The sequence below is a fragment of the Gorilla gorilla genome, chromosome X (assembly GCF_029281585.2).
Source record: "Gorilla gorilla gorilla isolate KB3781 chromosome X, NHGRI_mGorGor1-v2.1_pri, whole genome shotgun sequence".
NCBI classification, from domain to species: domain Eukaryota; kingdom Metazoa; phylum Chordata; class Mammalia; order Primates; family Hominidae; genus Gorilla; species Gorilla gorilla.
The window spans coordinates 62,983,787-63,004,748 of NC_073247.2; the positions used below are offsets into that span (position 1 = coordinate 62,983,787).

Here is a 20,962-nt window from a genome sequence, read left to right on the forward strand (position 1 = left end):
AAATGTGGCACATATACACCATGGAATACTATGCAGCCATAAAAAATGATGAGCTCACGTCCTTTGTAGGGACATGGATGAAATTAGAAATCATCATTCTCAGTAAGCTATCGCAAGGACAAAATACCAAACACCGCATGTTCTCACTCATAGATGGGAATTGAACAATGAGAACACATGGACACAGGAAGGGGAACATCACACTCTGGGGACTGTTGTGGGGTGGGGGAGTCGGGAGGGTTAGCATTGGGAGATATACCTAATGCTATATGACGAGTTAATGGGTGCAGCACACCAGCATGGCACATGTATACATATGTAACTAACCTGCACATTGTGCACATGTACCCTAAAACTTAAAGTATAATAATAATAAAAAAAAGAAAATGTGGCACATATACACTATGGAATACTATGCAGCCATAAAAAAGGATGAGTTCATGTCCTTTATAGGGACATGGATGAAGCTGGAAACCATCATTCTCAGCAAACTATCACAAGGACAAAAAACCAAACACCACATGTTGTCACTCATAGGTGGGAATTGAACAGTGAGAACACATGGAAACAGGAAGGGGAACATCACACACCAGGGCCTGTTGTGGGGTGGGGGGAGTGGGGAGGGATAGCATTAGAAGATATACCTAATGTTAAATGACGAGTTAATGGGTGCAGCACACCAACATGGCACATGTGTACATACGTAACTAACCTGCACATTGTGCACATGTACCCTAAAACTTAAAGTATAACAAAAAATAAAAAACAAAAAATTTCCAGTGTCTAGTACGCATAAGAGAAGGATGGCCACAATTACTGGTTCTAATCAGCATTGTATTGGGTGGGTCCGTCTGATGTTGTGAAATAGGAAAAAGGAAAAAGTATAGTGTTTGAAATGTCAGAAACAAGCTGTTGTTATTCAAAGACGATATGATTGTGTATGTTGAAAATCAGAAAGGATCTAGAGATAAATTTGGAATGAGGATATTTAGCAAGTTTACTGCATAGAAAAACAATATACAAACATGATACCTGTTGGTTGAATGGAAGAAAAAAGTGTTTTCTCTGTTCTTGCCCTACTACCAGTAACATCAAAGACTTCTGTGACCAAATATGTGGGGGCTTTTCTCAACACACCAAGCAAGCAATCAGTTTTGCAGCATACACGAGCTGGGTATCCTCCCATTCAACTCCAATAGGATCTACCTGGAGATAGCATCAGATCGCACAGGTTGAGGGCTCAGTCCCACAAGAGGGCCCTGCCAATTGCTTCCAGCCCTAGGTTGTTTTACTGTGTTTCTGACACACCAGCTATAAATTGAATTTCCCATGACTCCTACTCGAGTTCAATTAATTTACTAAAGCATCTCACGACTCAGTGAAACATATACATTTATGGGTTGATTTAAACAGGATATTAGAAAGGATCCAGTTAAAGAGATGCATAGGGTAAGGAATGAGTTAAGGGGCAGGGAGCGTCCATGCCCTCTGTGGAAATGCTGTCCTCCATGTGTGCAGCTATCCAGAAGCTCTCTGAACCCTGTCCTTTTCGGTTTTCATGGAGGTTTCCATTATGCAGGTGTGATCGATTAAACCACTGGCTGGCCATTGGTGATCAACTTAACCTTCAACTCTTCTCCCTTCCCTGAAGGTTTGGGGTGGGGCTGAAAGTCCCAGCCCTCTAATCCCCCATCCCAAAGCTACCTAGGGGCTGCTAGGCGTCAGTCAACTCATTAGCATACAAAAAGACATCACTTTGTGGAGATTCTAAAAATATTAAGAGTTGTATGCCAGTATACAGGGTAGAGGACCAAATATATATTTATATATTTCATAATATCACAAGTGTGTGTACCAGTGTAATCAGAATAGAAAATTTCAAAAATGATACTTTTCCTTTTCTTTTTTTAAACAGAGTCTCACTCTGTCACCCAGGCTGGAGTTGCAGTGGCCTGAACATAACTACCTACATCCTCGACTTCCTGAGTTCAAGGGATCCTCTCAACGTAGCCTCAGGAGTAGCTAGGACTAAGGCTACATATATACATGCATACATTCATGCATTCATGCAGTCATTCATTTATTTTGCAGTGAGGGGGTCTCACTATGTTGCCCAAGCTGGTGTCAGTTTCCTGAGCTCAAGAAATCCTCCTGTCTCCGCATCCCAAAGTGCTGGGATTACAGGCTTGAGCCACCACACCTGGCCACCATTTTCAATAGTATCAAATATTTGGGAATAAAATGAACAAAAAATGTGCAAGACTTCTTTGGAGAAAGCTGCAAAAGTTTATTTCGATATTTTTAAGTCAAATATCTTAGATAAAAACAGTTTTGTGTTGTTTCAGCTTGTCTTCATTTAAACCTGTGGTTGCCTGTCACCTATAATAGAAATATAACAGGAGGGAACATTAGTAGCAGAACTGTATTCAGATGACATTAAAGGTATGCAAAGGACACCAAAGTTTTGGTTTTATACCGTGGATTAAACCAGAAGCCTAAGAGTAACCTGATGGCTAACATTCAGTTAGACCTCTGTAGAGACTTGAAGATAGGCTTCCAAGTATATACACTAGCAACATTTTTAAAACATCCTGCCTTCTGTAGTTCAAGGAAACCAAAAACTGTCTAACTTCAGAACACTTTAAATCAAGTGAACCTATTAAAAGGTGGCTCAAAGTGAAAAGCAAACATTGTGTATTGTTTTAATAAAAATATGACCAACACACAACAAACCTAAGAAACAAAAGGAATTTACAAACAATGTATCATGTAATGCAATGTTTTGCCTTGAAATAATAGTCTGGATGTTCAACAAGCTCCTGGGAAACAATTTATGTCACATTAGGAACTGCAAAAGTGCAGTGAATTGAAAGGTCAGTACTGCATTTGTTTTTTCTCTTTGCACAGAAGTCCAAAAATATTGCTTGGGGCTAGTTCATTCTTCTGTGGTCTTTAAGGTACGGTAACCATTTGTCCAAGATTTTCACCTATCATCTTGATGTCAATATGAAGAGTCCCTCTTTTTACACTTGAAAGTATTCCCATTGGTAAAATAAATTACATGGTCACATTTGGTTTAATCTATCACTATTATTTTTGACATCAAAAAGGGAAAGAGGCATATATCATGAACAGTCGGGCAAAAAAAGAAATGGAGGGAGAGGAAAATAGAAAAGGACAGTAAGACATCTGGAAAAGCCAAATAATTGTTTCTAAAAGTTAAGTGTTTTTGAGGGATAAGTGGGAAATTTCAGAAGTTTTCCCACAGTCTTTGTGATGCTTAGATGTTCAGGTATTACTGGAATAAATTAACTAATGTATGTGTTCCTAGCATATCAATCATTTCATTCATATTTTGAAAATACTAGAGTTCAAGAATGTATTCACTTTCGATTATACCATATATTCAGTATCTGTTAGGGTCTTGTTCATATTCCATGTTGAGCTTTTTCCATTTTCTTCAAGAGTGTGTAAACTATTACTCTATTCATAGCTATTTTTCAAAAGAACAATCTTTTAAATGTATTACTTTTGGATTACATTTCCTTTTACTAACGACTCATATCTGTCTCTTATTAAGGACCTCTTTCCTTTTCCCTTAGATTTATTCTATTGCTCTTTATAATTTTCATTAATATTTTCCTTTCTCGTGTAATTTTCTATCTATTTTAACAAGATACTCACTTAAGACTATCTTCCTAAGAATACAATTGAGGATTGTTCAATGGGCTCCTGGAAATAATTGAAAACTGTCTTTCATGTAAATAGTCTAATGGAATGGTTCAGCAGTATAGAGTAAAACCATTTAGGCAATTTCTTCCATAAACATGGAATGCTTCCTATAAATTCAGAAGTTCTTCTGATTAACAGTCATCAATTTGGAAAATATGTGGAAAAGATACTTTCATGAAGCAAGTTGCCCACTCATTTTCTTAGGAACCATGAAATCTCGACTCAGATATTATAACTGGAGTGAAACTGATTGTTATGAAAAACAAATCATATCTTTGTATTCTATCCAACAGAACATGAGGATACAGAAATCAACTTTGAAACAGATGTTAATACATCTGATATGCATTTACTATTTTCAATAACAGCAAAAGATGGTTGTAGAATTTATGGAATTCATCCAGAATCTCACAAATAATGTTAGAGCTGGTATTAGAATCTGCTTAGGGTGCTCAGGATATTTCACACAAACTGGTATTAGAAATGCATTATGTATTTGTTAAAAGCAGAAATGAGAAAAGAATCTGAAAATTGTTAGTTGTTGGGTATAATCAGAAGTAAGAAAATGCTTTCATATTTGATGATTCAATGTGGGTTTGACCCAATTTGTGTTTGTATCTGACAGTATTTAAGTCTTACAGTCAGGCGATTGGGGTCTGAACAACCTTTCAAAAAAAGTCTGCATTTGAACTCTGATTTTAAAGGGATAGTAATGTTCTCTTTTATTATCAAAAGTATAATATTGTGGAAAACAGAAAGCACATAATAATGGATAGCATACCTCCTTCTGGCATTTTAAATTGTTCTGATTTTGGCAGAAACTTCCCCTGGTCATCAGGACCATTTCCACATTCACCCCCAGTCTTTGACTGAGACAGCTCCTGGAGATCAGCTTCCAGGTCAGGCACTAAAAAATACAAAGGTTGTCGATTGAAGCAGGCAAACAAGAAAGATAAAGAAGGAAATGATAATATTCTTTTCCTCAATGTTATGAAATAAAAGCCTGCAGGCGACTGTGGTAATAAATGTGATGCAAAGATGTCCCACCTTTGTTTTCCTGTACTATGAAATCTTATCTTAAATGACAATCTGAGGAAAAATCACACCACACTTACATTTCCTATACTTTACCATTGTGTATTATAAACAGTGAGTGTCAGCTATCTAGGAAACCTAAAGACTGCCCAATGGATAGCATTTTAATAATAACTTAAATGTAATTTTCTGAAAGATTAGATGAATATATTGGTGAGCCTATGACAAATCTTACAGTCCTGACACTCATCACCTGTTGAGGTAACTTGAAAATTTTTTGGTTAAAATTAAACAAACTTAGGTCCAAAGGCCCTATATGTAACTTTCCGTAAATGAATCCCATTCACAAAAAAGTACCGAATATAACAGCAAAATCGCTGTCTTCCACAAGAGTACAGAAACTTGAGTGAAAAAAAAATTGATGGGCATTGTTGACAGTCATATTCTGGAAACCCCTTAACAGTGAATTGCTAAAGTAACCCATGACCCAAATTCTGTCAATGTTTAACTTCAAAATGCTATCTGTTGAGGAAATAATTTCTGTTTCATGATAATCTTATCGTACTTCGAGTTTTCTAATTATAAAAGTATATAAACAACTCTTTAAAAGCCCCTTAAAATCATACTAATATAGCTACCTGTATGCCAGTGTCCTGAATTATCCAGATTTTACCAAACATACTGTCAAAAATACAAAGCAAAGGAAAGAGTGGCTGTCATTCATTGAGCTCTTTTCTGGCGTTGCTATCCTGCTTCAATGAACTTTGTTTTGTCCTGAGCCAATACTGAAGTACTTACAGTACAGACACATTTGAGTATTAACATTTCAAGCAAAATCATTCACGTTTTCTAATGTGAATGGTAGGGAGAACACAAACCTTGGAATGAAATATGAATTCCTTCTCCATGACTCAAGTGTTCTTGGTAAGCCTCCATTTCAGAGCCTCAGTTTTCTTATTTATAAAATGGGGCTAACATCCTTATGCAAATGGGCTTTATTCAGTGTATTCAGGTAGGGTGACTTGGCATTCTACATGCTATTAAAGGGTGCATACAATACTGTGGACACCTCGGCTGAGAAGATCAGACAACAACATTCTAAGAAGATCAAAGTAAACTAGTGAAATAATGTATATTTTTGTACATCAAATTAAACAGTTTCATCTGATTTAGCAAGGACTGTACTTTCAAGCATACGAAATATATTTCAAAGGTAAGAGAAGATTCTTTATATCCATGAAGCTGCAAACTATACTCTTCACTTTTCCAGCCAACTCTCAGCAAATGTTTGAGATCCTTTCCTAATGTTTTCTTTCCTCCTGTTACTGGTCATGGCATAAGGCATGATGCACACATAGGCCTCCTCCCCTCCCCATAGACATTCTTTCTTTCCCTTCCCAGCACCTTGAATCTCAGCTGCACCCTGATCTTCTTCTCTCTCCTGACCAGGTGCAGGATCCCGACTTTCAGTTGGTGGTTCCTCTTGCTGAGGCTCCTCATCACCGGGCTCCTGGAACCAGGGGTGTGTGTGTGTGTGTGCGTGTGTGTGTGTGTGTGTGCAGATAAAAAGTTTTGTTAGCGATGCATTTCAATAATACAAATATACAGAATACATAGATATTTCTGATCATAAGTCTAAAGACATTTCTCCAACACGATTCCACATACTTATTTTTCATAAAGTTACTCTTCCCACAGAGAGGTTACTCTAAGACAGTTGCCCTCAAGGGCTTTGGAAGCTGTTTTAATCTAAGCTGGGATGAATGTGTGTAATCTTTTGCAAATAAGCATGAGAAGGAAATCATGGGCAAAATCTGGGGAACACAAGATCATCCATCCAGACAACAGAAGAACTTAATCCTCTTGGACTAGTCTTTCCTTCATGAGATGCCATGATTATTTTTCTCAGCATGGGAGACCTTTATTGGTATATCTATACTGGTTCAACAACAATTACAAAACATAGTTTTGCAACAATAACAAGTTACAAAAATAACTTTCTGCTAATAGAAAACAGCAAAGGTTAAGGCACTCACCAGCATAGGCCCAATCTGCTCAGGAGATGGTACACTTCTCCTCGGTCTAGGCCTATATGTTGATCTTCCTCGCCAAATCATATTTCACACTGCAAACAGAATACTGTGAATTGGTAAATGCACTTGAAAAGACAGCTATATTTGACCACTTCCATGACCAAATATTAACTTGTCATTTTTTTAAAGTTTGTAAATACTTTCGAACTAAGTCTCAGGGCAAGTGTAAGTATGTGTGCCTTCTGAATGCTTGGGAAGCCATTAAGTTGGTCAAGCTAGCTGAGCAATTTCTTAAGGCTCCTGGCAAAAGACAGGATATTTCCGATGAGGTTTGGTTTCACAACTGAACTCTCCTCCGTGGAGACATTTGGGAAAATACAGCCAGAGAATTAAAACTGCAGTGACCACGGCTTTTGTCACCCACCCATTTGCTAGGCCCATTTCCCCCCTAAAATCAAGTTTTGTTGGAATGCGGAGCCCCGCCCATTCAAACCTCCACAGTGGAGTTGAGAAGTTGCCACGCAGCTCTGGGCCCTCCTCACTGTACACCTCTGCCAGGCGCTTTACAGACCTCAGGGCCACAGTCACCAACCCGCAGCGTTCCCAGTTCCCTTCCTTAATGCCCACCCTGCTCCTTCCCAGGTCGACACGGAGGAGTCTGGAATCCGTCCTCGGTCGAGGGTTCCAGGGACTCGGATACCTGCCCCAGCACCCCCAGCACTCTCCCCATTTTCACCTGACCCCTCTCAACCACGCGGCCCACCTTCTTCCCTCATTCTGATTTCACCACAACAAGGCCCATGGCAGTGCCACCTCACGAGGAGAAGGACGATCACCTTGAGACCCTTCGGCCTCTGAGGCCACGGGCCATGCTGTCCCACGCTCCGGACAGCCACTGGCTCCTCCTCACACGCACTCACACTTCAACCCTTGGGAGGACTGGCCTGCGGACCTACCAGCTGCGTCTCAGTGGGACAGAAAAAGTCCAGACAGCAGGAACGCGACCCTCACACCCTCACAACTCCAGGGCATTCACCACGTGGGCAAAGGGGCCGAGGGGAAGACACCCAGTGGACATGCGCAGTGAGGTCTGTGCCTGCCTAGTGGGCTGTGGCGCCTCTCCTAGCCCCACCCCATGCCGCGCCGCGCAGTTCTCTACCCTCTCCCAGGTTCCCACTGAAGACTTCGGAATGTGTCTTCTGTGGGCGGTTTCATATGCCTCCGGGACTCAAATACCACAAATAGTTTCCCCCTTCAAAACTCACTCCATGTTCACTAGGTCCTCCTCCCCTCTATGGCCCTCCTTCCTCCCCTGTCTGAGACTCCCACGACAGCAAGGCCATGGCTGTGTCACCACCTGTTAGGAGAAGGACAGGAACCTCAAGGACCTCCCCGTCGGAGGCCATAGACCGCGCCGCGGGCTGCTCCTCACAGTCTCTCCCACTTCAACTCTGGGAAGACTGATCTGCGGACTTACTGGCTGACTCCTAGTCAGCAACACAGAAGGAAGTCATGATGTGTCCTTGCACAGCTCTGCAGGGACAGAAGGCAGACAGCAAGGCACATGGACAACAAGGGACTTGGGCAGCAAGGGACGTGCACACTGAGTCAGGCACATGCAAGGCCAGCCGGAGTTTTCCCACTGTCCCCAGACTCACATCCCTAAGGTGTTTGTAGTAGAAGCAAAGGGACTAAGAGGCTTCGTTCTCTCTCTTGCCCTACCATTCTCATGCATCCAGAAACACTGGGGACAGTCCCATGTCACCATGAGTGGAGGATGTGTCTCAGACCTTTTGTGACAGAAATAAATTATTTTATTATATATATTTATACATACTTTTTTCTCATTTATATATGCATGGGTGCCTGCCATGTTGCAGGAAATATCTGGGATGCTGGAAATGTGAAGACCAACGAACCACACGTGGTATGTTCCATGGAGGCTACCACACTGTGGTGGGGCAGACAGACAGTTAAACTGAAGAGCAGTTGAACTGCAAAGGAGAAACACGGGGAATGGACCCAGGGGAGTAAAGAACAATGAATGTCGTGGCCAAGAAGCAAGGTAGAAAACAACACAATTTCTCAAGAAGATAATATTTCTCCATTGCCTTTGCACCTTTTTTGAAAATGAGTTTATCATGTCTGTGAACCTATTGCTGGACTCCATTCTGATCTGTTGATTTTTCCCCAGTACCACATTCCATGGATTACTATAGAATTAACATGACTCTTGAAATTAGGTAGTGTGAGTTCCCCAAAGTTATAGTTCAGAATCGTTTTGGTTTTTCTCGTTCATTTTCCTTTCCATATAATTTTGAAAAAATGACTCCAATGAAGTGGGTTGTATAAGTTCATGCAGTTTCGCTTTGAAGGGCAGCAGATAAATGTGTTAGTAGCTATAGGAGGACATGGGGGAAGAAGGTGAGTTCCCCCCTTAGCTTGGGGAATGATCCCATTTAGAGGGAAAAGTTGGTGGTTCAGGAGAGAGGAATGATCATTGCAGGAGCAAAGCTCCTGAAAAGGAGGGAGGCATGGGATCCTGAGCTGAGGTGAGGGGCTGGCTTTAGTTAGGAGCATTGTATGCAGAAGGGCGGCAGAGAATGCCAGGGCAAGCACACGTAGACTGGGTTTTGGAAGCTATAAGAGTTCCCAGCAGATCGCTTCTCTCCTCTGAATGAATCATTATGGGAGGTCATTCAAATGGAGGAGAGTTTCTAGCATTGTGTGGGTGTTTATATAACTATAGAGAAAGTTTCTGTCATCTTAGAGAATACATCAATCATCATGAACAGAATATTCCTAGAAATATGAATGTTGAAGGTGAGCTCTCAGACAGGAATGGGGAACACGGTGTTGGAAACATGTGGACACACAATCCCTGTAAGAAAGTAGCAGAGAATTTGGCTAGATTGCATTCTCTTAGATGCAGAGTAGAACTTGTAAGTGATGAAATTGTATATGTAGCTAAGAACATTTCTAAGCAAAGTATTGAAGATGTGGCCTGGTTTCTCCTCGCTGCTGGTTGCAAAAGGTAAGGGAGGAGAAATAAAACAACAACAGAATTGCTGAGCAAAAAGGAATCAGCCCTTGATTATTTAGAAGATTCTCAGCCTATCCAGATAGCAAGCTCTGGAAATAGGGCCAAGGGTGTAGCGGGACAACTGATTGCTAAAGATATGAGCTATGTGAGTCATGGATCCAGTCAACCATCTCAGCAGAATGCAGGGAAGGAGATGCATTTATCCAGGAAAGATCTAGGGAGGATTCAGGGTCTGTTGGCATGGATGCCATGAATTGCATCAGAGGCCAACATGTTTTTGAGGATTTTATACCAAAAGAAGCACAGCCAGCCTGAAATGAAAGGGACAGAAATGGGACAAAATAAAGGAAGAGTGACTTTGAGGGGAGAGCTACAGATGCAGAGGCTGGCAAGCTGCCACTGCCTCTATAGGCCCAGACAGCAATGACCTGGGGAACAGGAATCCAGACGCCTCTTCCTGAGCTCCAGATGGCAGAGCCACCTCCTCAATTTCAGAAAACAGGGCTTCTGCCCAGGGGTGAGAGAGCAGGGCTAACACTCAGGGCCAAGAGGGCAGAGCTGCCACCCTACTAGGCCCAGAGGACACATCATCAAGCCAAAGAGGACCATTCTGAAGCCTTAAAATCTCTTAAAGTCTGAAACCTTGCTTGGACCCCATGACTCCTTTTCTCCTTCCATCTTCTCCATTTTGGAATAGGAATGTTTCTACTACGCCTGCACCTTCATGCTGTTTTGGAAGCAGATAACATCTTGTCTGGTTTCACAAGTTCACAGATGAAAATAATTTTGCCCCAGAATACAACATACTCTGACTCTCACCCTTTCCTGATTTTGATGACATTTGAATGAGATTTGGGATTTAGAGTTGATGCTGGAAAGAATTAAGAGTTTTGAGGATGTTGAGATGAGATAAATGTATTTTAGATGTGACAGAACATGAATTTGAGGTGCCAGATGGTGGACTTTTACATGTTAAATCATGTCCCCTTCAGAAATTTATGCAGGCATAAATCATAGATATTGCATGTACTGTTCCAGAACACCACAATAAAGCAAGTCTCACACATTTTTTTATTTCCTAGTGCATATGAGAGTGATGTTTATAGTATGTTCTCACTCATAAGTGGGAACTAAGCTATGTGGATGCAAAGGCATAAGAATGATACAATGGACTTTGAGGACTCAGGGGAAAGGGTGGGAGGGGGGTGAGGGATGAAAGACTACAAATTGGTTTCAGCGTATACTGCTCAGGTGATGGGTGCATCAAAATCTCACAGATCACCACTAAAGAACTTACTCATGTAACCAAATACCACCTGTTCCCCCAAAAACCTATTGAAATAAAAAATTTTAAAAATGATAATAAAATAAAATAAAAGTGATGTTTACACTACACTACAATCTGTTAACTGTGCAATAGTATTATGTCAAAAAATGTACATAACTTAATTGGAAAATACTGTATTGCTAAAACATGCTAAAGATCATCTGAGCCTTCAGTGCGTTGTAACTTTTGGGCTGGTAGAGAGTCTTGCCTGGATGTACATGGCTGCTGACTGATCAGGGTGCTGGTTGCTGAAAGTTGGGTGGCTGTGGCAATTTATTTTCTTTTTTATTTACTTTTTAACAAGCTAATACTACATGGAGGGCTGTGGCAATTTCTTAAAGTAAGACAACAGTGAAATTTGCTCCATTGATGTACTCTTCCTTTCACGAAAGATTTCTCCATAACAGGCAATGCTGCTTGATAGCATTTTACCTACAGTAGAACTCCTTTATAAATTGAAGTCAGATCTCTCAAATCCGGCCATTACCTAATCAACTCATCCTTTGCTGTCATTTCCACAGTGTTCACAGCATCTTCACCGGGAGTAGATTTCATCGCAAGAAACTACTCTCTTTATTCATCCATAAGAAGCAACTCCTTACAGGTTAAAGTTTTATCATGAGATGGCAGCAGTTGAGTCACCTCTTCATGCTCAACCCTTGTTCTCTTGCTGTTTCCACCATGTCGGCAGGTACTTCATCCACTGGAGCCATGAACCCCTCAAAACCACCCATGAGGGAATACACGGTCTGCTGTCGTTATGAGGAGCTTTCTTTACATGTCACTTAGATCCAATTAGTCCATGGTGCCATTCAGTTCATCTATATGTTGCTGACTTTTTTCCATTGGTTCTGTCTGATTTGATTATGTATTTTAAAGCTTTGTAGTTGAGTTCTGTGCAAAAAAGTGGTAATATAGCAGGTCTGAAACTACTATCCTTAGAAAGGCCAGCTTGCAAGACTGGCCCTTGCCTGGCATCTGTGAACTTGATTTCAGGAGGTTTCCCACCATTCTCCATCTGATAAGAGTGGTTTACTCCTCCGAAACTGTTTGTTCAAGCAATATGTTCTATGCTGAACACCAGCTTCCCTTCTGGGAATCCGAAATGTTGTTGCCTGTTAGGCAGAGAGTGCCTATGTGACCAGTCCCCAGTAAAAACCTGGGGCACTGAGTTTCTAATGAGCTTCCCTGGTAGATAACATTTTACACATGTTGTCATGATTCATTGCTGGAGAGACAAATTGTGTGACTCCATTGGGAAGGGACTCTTAGGAGCTTTTGCTGGTTCCCGCCAGACTTTGCCAAGTGGACTTTCCCCATTACTGATTTAGCTCAGTATTCTTTTGCTGTAAGAAATCTTAGCCACGAGCACAACTATACATTGGGTCCTCATAGGCAATTACTGGAAGTGAGGGTGGTCTTGAGGATCCCTGACACAGTGGCAGCAACAGTGTGATTCTCCAGCAAGACCCTGACTCACAAAAATATGATGAAAGACTTCTTTGAATAAAGAATGAAGAAGCAGACATGACGAAGCTGTAACACCTGGGAGACTGTGGATTTGCCCATAATAGGAAGCAGCAGCCGAGCTCTTGTCTGTTGTGAAAAATACATGTACTCACAGCATTTCACAGTAATCCCTCCAATGGCAAGAGAGTTGGCCCACTGGATCCCTGAGTCGTTGTTCTATGCTGAATAATGCAGGGTGCGGGGGGTAGGTGCAGCCAGGTGCTGACTTTGGCTTTTGTTTTCTCCTCCAGGCAGGAGAAGAAAGGACTCAAATGTTGCCAAAGGTGAGCTTTGAGGAGGCAAAAATCCTGAAAGTTTGATTGCTCTTTCCTCCAAGTGGGTGAGAAAAAAATCAGTTTTCTGGGCTGGAGCAAAGACTTAGATAAAGGGAAAAAAAGGAGGGGGCAAACAGACCAGGTGCAGTGGCTCACACCTGTAATCTCAGCACTTTGGGAGTCTGAGGCAGGACAATCACTTGAAGCCAGGAGTTTGAGACCAGCCTGGACAACATAGCAAGAACTCACATCTACAAAATTTTAAAAATTAGCTGGGCATGGTGGCACCCATATATAGTCCCAGCTACTCAGGAGGCTGAGGTGGGAGGATCACTGGACTGCAGAAGGTCGAGGCTGCAGTGAGCCATTATCATGCCACTACACTCCAGCCTGGGTGAGAAAGCGAGACTTTGTCTCAAAAAAATAAATTCATTGGTGACTTAATAAAAGACCAATGATACTACTGTTTTCTGAGCGAAATCATGAGAAGATGTTATCAATTTACTCAGATCCAGAGTCAGAGGAAATGGGCAATGGGGAAAGCGAGTGGAGTGTGGAGGGGAGGTGAAGGTGTGTGGGGGCAGGGAGAGAGATCTGGGGCAGACAGGAGCAAGGAATAATGGGGAAGAGCAGAAAGCAGATCAGAGATGTGAGAATAGAAGCTCAAACTTCTGGATACTTACTCTAGGCCAGATGCTTTTACTTTACAGATACTTTTACTTTACAGCTTTTACTTTACAGATGCTTTTACTTTACAGATACTTTTACTTTACAGATTTTACTTTACAGAGGCTTTTACTTTACAGCTTTTTTTTTTTTACTTTACAGATGCTTTTACTTTACAGCTTTTACTTTACAGATGCTTTTACTTTACAGATACTTTTACTTTACAGATACTTACTCCAGGCCAGATGCTTTTAGCGCACTCTTCTCTCTCTCTCTCCCCACATATATATATATATATGTATATATATATGTGTGTATATATGTATGTATATATGTATATATACGTGTATAAATATATATGTGTGTATATATGTATGTATATATGTATATATGTATGTATAGATGTATATATGTATGTATATATGTATGTATATATGTATATATGTATGTGTATATGTGTATGTGTATATATGCATATATGTATGTATATGTATGTATATGTATGTATATATATGTATATATGTATGCATATATATATGGGGAGAGAGAGAGACTATATTTTTAAATTTTATATATATATGTATATATAACAACAGTCACTTAGTGCTCATAGCAACACTGTCATGGGTGTGTTATTAATGTTATCGCCTCTTATTATAGAATAGGAAACTGAGACACATTAAGAGACTAAGGAACTTGCCCAAAGTCACCTCGCCAGCAAGGGCAGAGTCAGATTGGTACCCAGGCTAGACAGGGGTGTACAGACACATGCAATCTGACCCTGACACTCTAGAATGCACTGCAATGTGGAACGGTCCTCCAGATAAGAAGACAAGTGAAAGTGTCCAGCAGCATTCATGAGATGACATTATCTGCGTGTGGATTCAACATGAGGTCTCTTGAGTGCATTCGATAATACGGGGTGATGAGTCAATACCAGGAAAGCACAAAGGCGGTCTGTGGTCCATATCAAGCTTTCTGTATGTGTTTGCTAACCATGGATGCTAGCAGCAACATCTCTGTCACTGTCATTATGGGAAATAGCTTTGGTATAATATTAAACAAAACAACATATGCAGTATTGTAAACACACTACTTATTCTCCAATCTCATAATTTTTTAAAAAATGCATAGAAAAAAAGCCTGGAAGGGAACGCGCCACATACGAGGTGTTGTTCTCTATGTGGGAAACTCTCAATTATTTTGAAACAACATTCCTTTCACTGTTTTAGTTGCATTTTCTTTACTATTATTACTCAGCCACTGTTGCTGTAATAATTTTTAAGATAGATGTTCTGAAGACTCATTCTTTTAGGTATCTTGAGGATTAGGGATAAAAGGTGTTTTGATATCCTTATCAGGAGGAAAATCAGTCAGTGACCCTCAGGGCAGCACTTAAACAGAAGGAAGGTTTGGGGTAGGGTAGAGAGGGGCAGTGGGGGAGGCAGGGTGGTGTGGATGGAAGGTTAGCTGAAGACCCCAGGCATCCTGAAAAATGCCACAGTCGGTACATGTTGAAAGAAACCAAAACACCCGCATGTCCATAAGAGGAGGCTGCTGTGCTATCCAGATGGAGATCTTAATGACGTCTCCTTAGACCTTTCCTCTCCTTCGGCTCCAGTGGCGCAATTTGGCAGCACATGGCCCTGGCAAGGCGCTGCTGCTGGTGAGCTGTGCTGAGGTCAAGGCCCGGCCCACCTGCAGCATCATCACTTCAGAGAGTGGCCTGGGGCACCTATCTTGGTATCTGGAAGCCTACAGTTTCATATCAGGGAAACGGAGAAAACACATAGTGCAATAGTTAGACTCAATGCTCCCCCAATGACGCCATCAGTGCAAAGCAAGAGGCACATATAGGTTGTTGTGGTCATTAGTTTGGGATGAAAAGGGCTGGGTTGGATTGGTCCCTGAAAGAATAATTGGGGGAGTGAATGCCAATGCGATCTATAACATTACTAGTGCACAAGTGGCTAAGCTAATGTTTCCTAGGTTTGTTTTTCTGCTAAGATGATGGAGTGCTCCATTACTGTGGTGAGAAGCTTCCCTGGCCTTAGGCATGTCAGGGAATGACTGTATCTAGTGATGAGCATTCTGAAGATTCGCCAAAAGCTGTGACAAGGGGGCACTGAATGCATAAATTATATTGCTGCAGTTATTTTCAACATAACACAATACTTCTGATTCAGGGTACAAGATACCAGTACGATGGTATGAAGATCCCCAGGCCCTTACCACCCACACACCCAGAAAGCTCTTCAGCCCGGCTGCGTGTCGTGCCATGACACCTTCAGGAAGCTTCGAAGCCAACATCGAGCTAAAGTTCCAGTGCTCTTCAGCCTCCTAATGCAGGTCAGGTGGCTGCCCAGAAGCTGCCCACTGATCTGAATCAGTGCCAGGGGAGTGTGTGTGTGTGTGTGTGTGTGTGTGTGTGTGTGTGTGTGTGTGTGTATGTGTTTAACAGAGAGGGAGGGCACACCTGAAATAGTGAGAGAAATCGACCAGGGCTTGCTCTGTCTTGCTTCTGACCTGAGGAGCTAACTGCCTTTGCTCATTCCCGCACGTAGGCCAAGCTAACTATGGGAGGAATTTAGTTTAGGGTTTAACTTCAAAGCAAGGATGATAATAGTCCCTTTCAGAACCCAGCCCCAAGGAGATGAGAAGGCTGTACACACAAGCGGCAATGTTGTGTGAAAGGTTTATGGGAGCACTGTGACCTGACCAAGGACAAAGATGTTTTGCAACCTCCCCGGGCTCCCGTTGACCCCTAGATGTCTGTGGTCACCATTCTCCTCCTGACCTCACCCTTTTCTGATTCTCCCTTGCCTGTAAAAAGAAGCTTGAGATTCATGCCCCTTAAGATGGCTCCACAGGACATTAGTCCATCATTGTCTCAGCTTGGTGGCTCTCTGAAATAAAGTCACTTTTCTCTGCCCAGGAGGTGGAGGTTGCAGTGAGCCATGATCAGGGCACTGCACTCCAGCCTGGGCAATATAGTGAGACCCTATCAGAAAAAAAAAACTTCATTTGTTGAACAGTCATTTGCCAAATCCCAACTATATTCTCTGTACTGCGCTGAGTGTCTGGGGCATATGATAAAAAAAGACACATCCCCGCTCCCATGGAGTTTATGTCAAATTGTAGGATAATGGTCAATCTACTGATCCACACAAAAAGTGCAAAACTTCCTGCCAGACTTCAAGTAATATCCTACCACTTCATGTACACTGTAAGACTCTTACAGCTGTATTCTTCCATTTCCTTTCTCCCCAGCTTTCTGCTATTGTTGTCTTACATTATATTTCTACCTATGTCAGAACGCCACAATACATTGTTACTATTTGACAGTCAATTTTCTTTTTTTTTTTTTAGACGGAGTCTTGCTCTGTCACCAGGCTGGAGTGCAGTGGCGCAATCTCAGCTCACTGCAACCTCCCCCTCCCGGGTTCAAGTGATTCCCCTGCCTCAGTCTCCCAAGTAGCTGGGATTACAGGCACGCACCAACACACCAGCTAAATTTTGTATTTTAGTAGAGATGGGGTTTCACCACGTTACCAAGATGGTCTCAATCTCCTGACCTCGTGATCCGCCCGCCTCAGCCTCCCAAAGTGCTGGGATTACAGGTGTGAGCTGCTGTACCTGGCCCAATTTTCTTTTAAAGAGATTAGCTACAAGAAAAAGTCATGACTGAGCATGATGGCTCACACCTGTAATCTCAGCACTTTGGGAGGTTGCAACAGGAGGATTGCTTGAGCCCAGAGGTTTGAGAGAAGCCTGGGCAACATAGGGAGATCTTTTCTCTAAAAAAATGGCAGGATCAAATTCACACATAACAATACTAACCTTAAGTGTAAATGGGCTAAATGCTCCAATTAAAAGACACAGACTGACAAACTGGATAAAGAGTCAAGACCCATCAGTGTGCTGTATTCAGGAAACCCATCTCACGTGCAGAGACATACATAGGCTCAAAATAAAGGGATGGAGGAAGATCTACCAAGAAAATGGAAAACAAAAAAGGGCAGGGGTTGCAATCCTACTCTCTGATAAAACAGACTTTAAACCAACAAAGATCAAAAGAGACAAAGAAGGCCATTACATAATGGTAAAGGGATCAATTCAACAAGAAGAGCTAACTATCCTAAATATATATGCACCCAATACAGGAGCACCCAGGTTCATAAAGCAAGTTCTTAGAGACATAGAAAGAGACTTAGACTCCCACACAATAATAATGGGAGACTTTAACACCCCACTGTCAACATTAGACAGATCAATGAGACAGAAAGTTAACAAGGATATCCAGGAACCGAACTCAGCTCTGCACCAAGCGGACCTAATAGACATCTACAGAACTCTCCACCCCAAATCAACACAATATACATTCTTCTCAGCACCACACTGTACTTATTCCAAAATTTACCACATAGTTGGAAGTAAAGCACTCCTCAGCAAATGTAAAAGAATGGAAATTATGACAAACTGTCTCTCAGACCACAGTGCAATGAAACTAGAACTCAGGATTAAGAAATTCACTCAAAACCGCTCAACTACATGGAAACTGAACAATCTGCTCCGGAAAGACTACTGGGTACATAACAAAATGAAGGCAGAAATAAAGATGTTCTTTGAAACCAACGAGAACAAAGACACAACATACCAGAATCTATGGGACACATTCAAAGCAGTGTGTAGAGGGAAACTGATAGCACTAAATGCCCACAAGAGAACACAGGAAAGATCTAAAATTGACACCCTAAAATCACAATTAAAAGAACTAGAGAAGCAAGAGCAAACACATTCAAAAGCTAGCAGAAGGCAAGAAATAACTAAAATCAGAGCAGAACTGAAGGAAATAGAGACACAAAAAACCCTTCAAAAAATCAATGAATCCAGGAGCTGGTTTTTTGAAAAGATCAACAAAATTGATAGACCACTAGCAAGAATAATAAAGAAGAAAAGAGAGAAGAATCAAATAGACACAATAAAAAATGATAAAGGGGATATCACCACCGATCCCACAGAAATACAAACTACCATCAGAGAATACTATAAACACCTCTATGCAAATAAACTAGAAAACCTAGAAGAAATGGATAAATTCCTCGACACATACACCCTCCCAAGACTAAACCAGGAAGAAGTTGAATCTCTGCATAGACCAATAACAGGCTCTGAAATTGAGGCAATAATTAATAGCTTACCAACCAAAAAAAGTCCAGGACCAGATGGATTCACAGCCGAATTCTACCAGAGGTATAAGGAGGAGCTGGTACCATTCCTCCTGAAACTATTCCAATCAATAGAAAAAGAGGGAACCCTACCTAACTCATTTTGTGAGGCCAGCATCATCCTGATGCTGATACCAAAAGCCTGGCAGAGACACAACAAAAAAAGACAATTTTAGACCAATATCCCTGATGAACATCGATGCAAAAGTCCTCAATAAAATACTGGCAAACCGAATCCAGCAGCACATCCAAAAGCTTATCCACCATGATCAAGTGGGCTTCATCCCTGGGATGCAAGGCTGGTTCAACATACACAAATCAATAAACGTAATCCAGCATATAAACAGAACCAACGACAAAAATCACATGATTATCTCAACAGATGTAGAAAAGGCCTTTGACAAAATTCACCAGCCCTTCATGCTAAAAACTCTCAATAAATTAGGTATTGATGGGACGTATCTCAAAATAATAAGAGCTATCTATGACAAACCCACAGCCAATATCATACTGAATGGGCAAAAACTGGAAGCATTCCCTTTGAAAACTGGCACAAGACAGGGATGCCCTCTCTCACCACTCCTATTCAACATAGTGTTGGAACTTCTGGCCAGGGCAATCAGGCAGGAGAAAGAAATAAAGGGTATTCAATTACGAAAAGAGGAAGTCAAATTGTCCCTGTTTCCAGATGACATGATTGTATATCCGGAAAACCCCATCGTCTCAGCCCAAAATCTCCTTAAGCTGATAGACAACTTCAGCAAAGCCTCAGGATACAAAATCAATGTGCAAAAATCACAAGCATTCTTATACGCCAATAACAGACAAACAGAGAGCCAAATCATGAGTGAACTCCCATTCACAATTGCTTCAAAGAGAATAAAACACCTAGGAATCCAATTTACAAGGGACATGAAGGACCTCTTCAAGGAGAACTACAAACCACTGCTCAATGAAATAAAAGAGGATACAAACAAATGGCAGAATATTCCATGCTCATGGGTAGGAAGAATCAATATCGTGAAAATGGCCATACTGCCCAAGGTAATTTACAGATTTAATGCCATCCCCATCAAGCTACCAATGACTTTCTTCACAGAATTGGAAAAAACTACTTTAAAGTTCATATGGAACCAAAAAAGAGCCTGCATTGCCAAGTTAATCCTAAGCCAAAAGAACAAAGCTAGAGGCATCACGCTACCTGACTTCAAACTATGCTACAAGGATACAGTAACCAAAACAGCATGGTACTGGTACCAAAACAGAGACATAGATCAAGGGAACAGAACAGAGCCCTCAGAAATAATGCCGCATATTTACAACCATCTGATCTTTGACAAACCTGACAAAAACAAGAAATGGGGAAAGGATTCCCTATTTAATAAATGGTGCTGGGAAAACTGGCTAGCCATATGCAGAAAGCTGAAACTGGATCCCTTCCTTACACCTTATACAAAAATTAATTCAAGCTGGATTAAACACTTAAATGTTAGACCTAAAACCATAAAAGCCCTAGAAGAAAACCTAGGCAATACCATTCAGGACATAGGCATGGGCAAGGACTTCATGTCTAAAACACCAAAAGCAATGGCAACAAAAGCCAAAATTGACAAATGGGATCTAATTAAACTCAAGAGCTTCTGCACAGCAAAAGAAACTACCATCAGAGTGAACAGGCAACCTACAGAATGGGAGAAAATTTTTGCAATCTACTCATCTGACAAAGGGCTAATATCCAGAATCTACAATAAACTCCATCAAATTTACAAGAAAAAAGCAAACAACCCCATCAAAAAGTGGGCCAAGGATATGAACAGGCACTTCTCAAAAGAAGACATTTATGCAGCCAAAAGACACATGAAAAAATGCTCATCATCACTGGCCATCAGAGAAATGCAAATCAAAACCACAGTGAGATACCATCTCACACCAGTTAGAATGACGATCATTAAAAAGTCAGGAAACAACAGGTGCTGGAGAGGATGTGGAGAAATAGGAACACTTTTACACTGTTGGTGGGACTGGAAACTAGTTCAACCCTTGTGGAAGTCAGTGTGGTGATTCCTCAGGGATCTAGAACTAGAAATACCATTTGACTCAGCCATCCCATTACT

General features: G+C 41.3%; 1 protein-coding gene across 2 annotated transcripts; it reads right to left on the reverse strand.

Moving 5' to 3' along the window:
- Nucleotides 1-2,266: 2,266 nt before the first annotated feature.
- Nucleotides 2,267-7,834, reverse strand: XAGE3 (X antigen family member 3). Of its 2 annotated transcripts, none has more exons than XM_063703020.1 (5): nucleotides 7,757-7,834; nucleotides 6,804-6,892; nucleotides 6,172-6,277; nucleotides 4,514-4,639; nucleotides 2,267-2,379 (listed from the first exon to the last, which is right to left on the reverse strand). In XM_063703020.1, exons 2-5 carry the CDS (start codon nucleotides 6,882-6,884, stop codon nucleotides 2,357-2,359), a joined length of 336 nt encoding a protein of 111 aa, XP_063559090.1. In that variant the 5' UTR covers nucleotides 6,885-6,892; nucleotides 7,757-7,834; the 3' UTR covers nucleotides 2,267-2,356. The 2 variants fall into 2 exon arrangements, with proteins under 2 accessions (XP_063559090.1, XP_063559091.1); XM_063703021.1 differs by lacking the exon at nucleotides 7,757-7,834 and adding an exon at nucleotides 7,001-7,052.
- Between the last annotated feature and the right edge of the window lie 13,128 nt (nucleotides 7,835-20,962).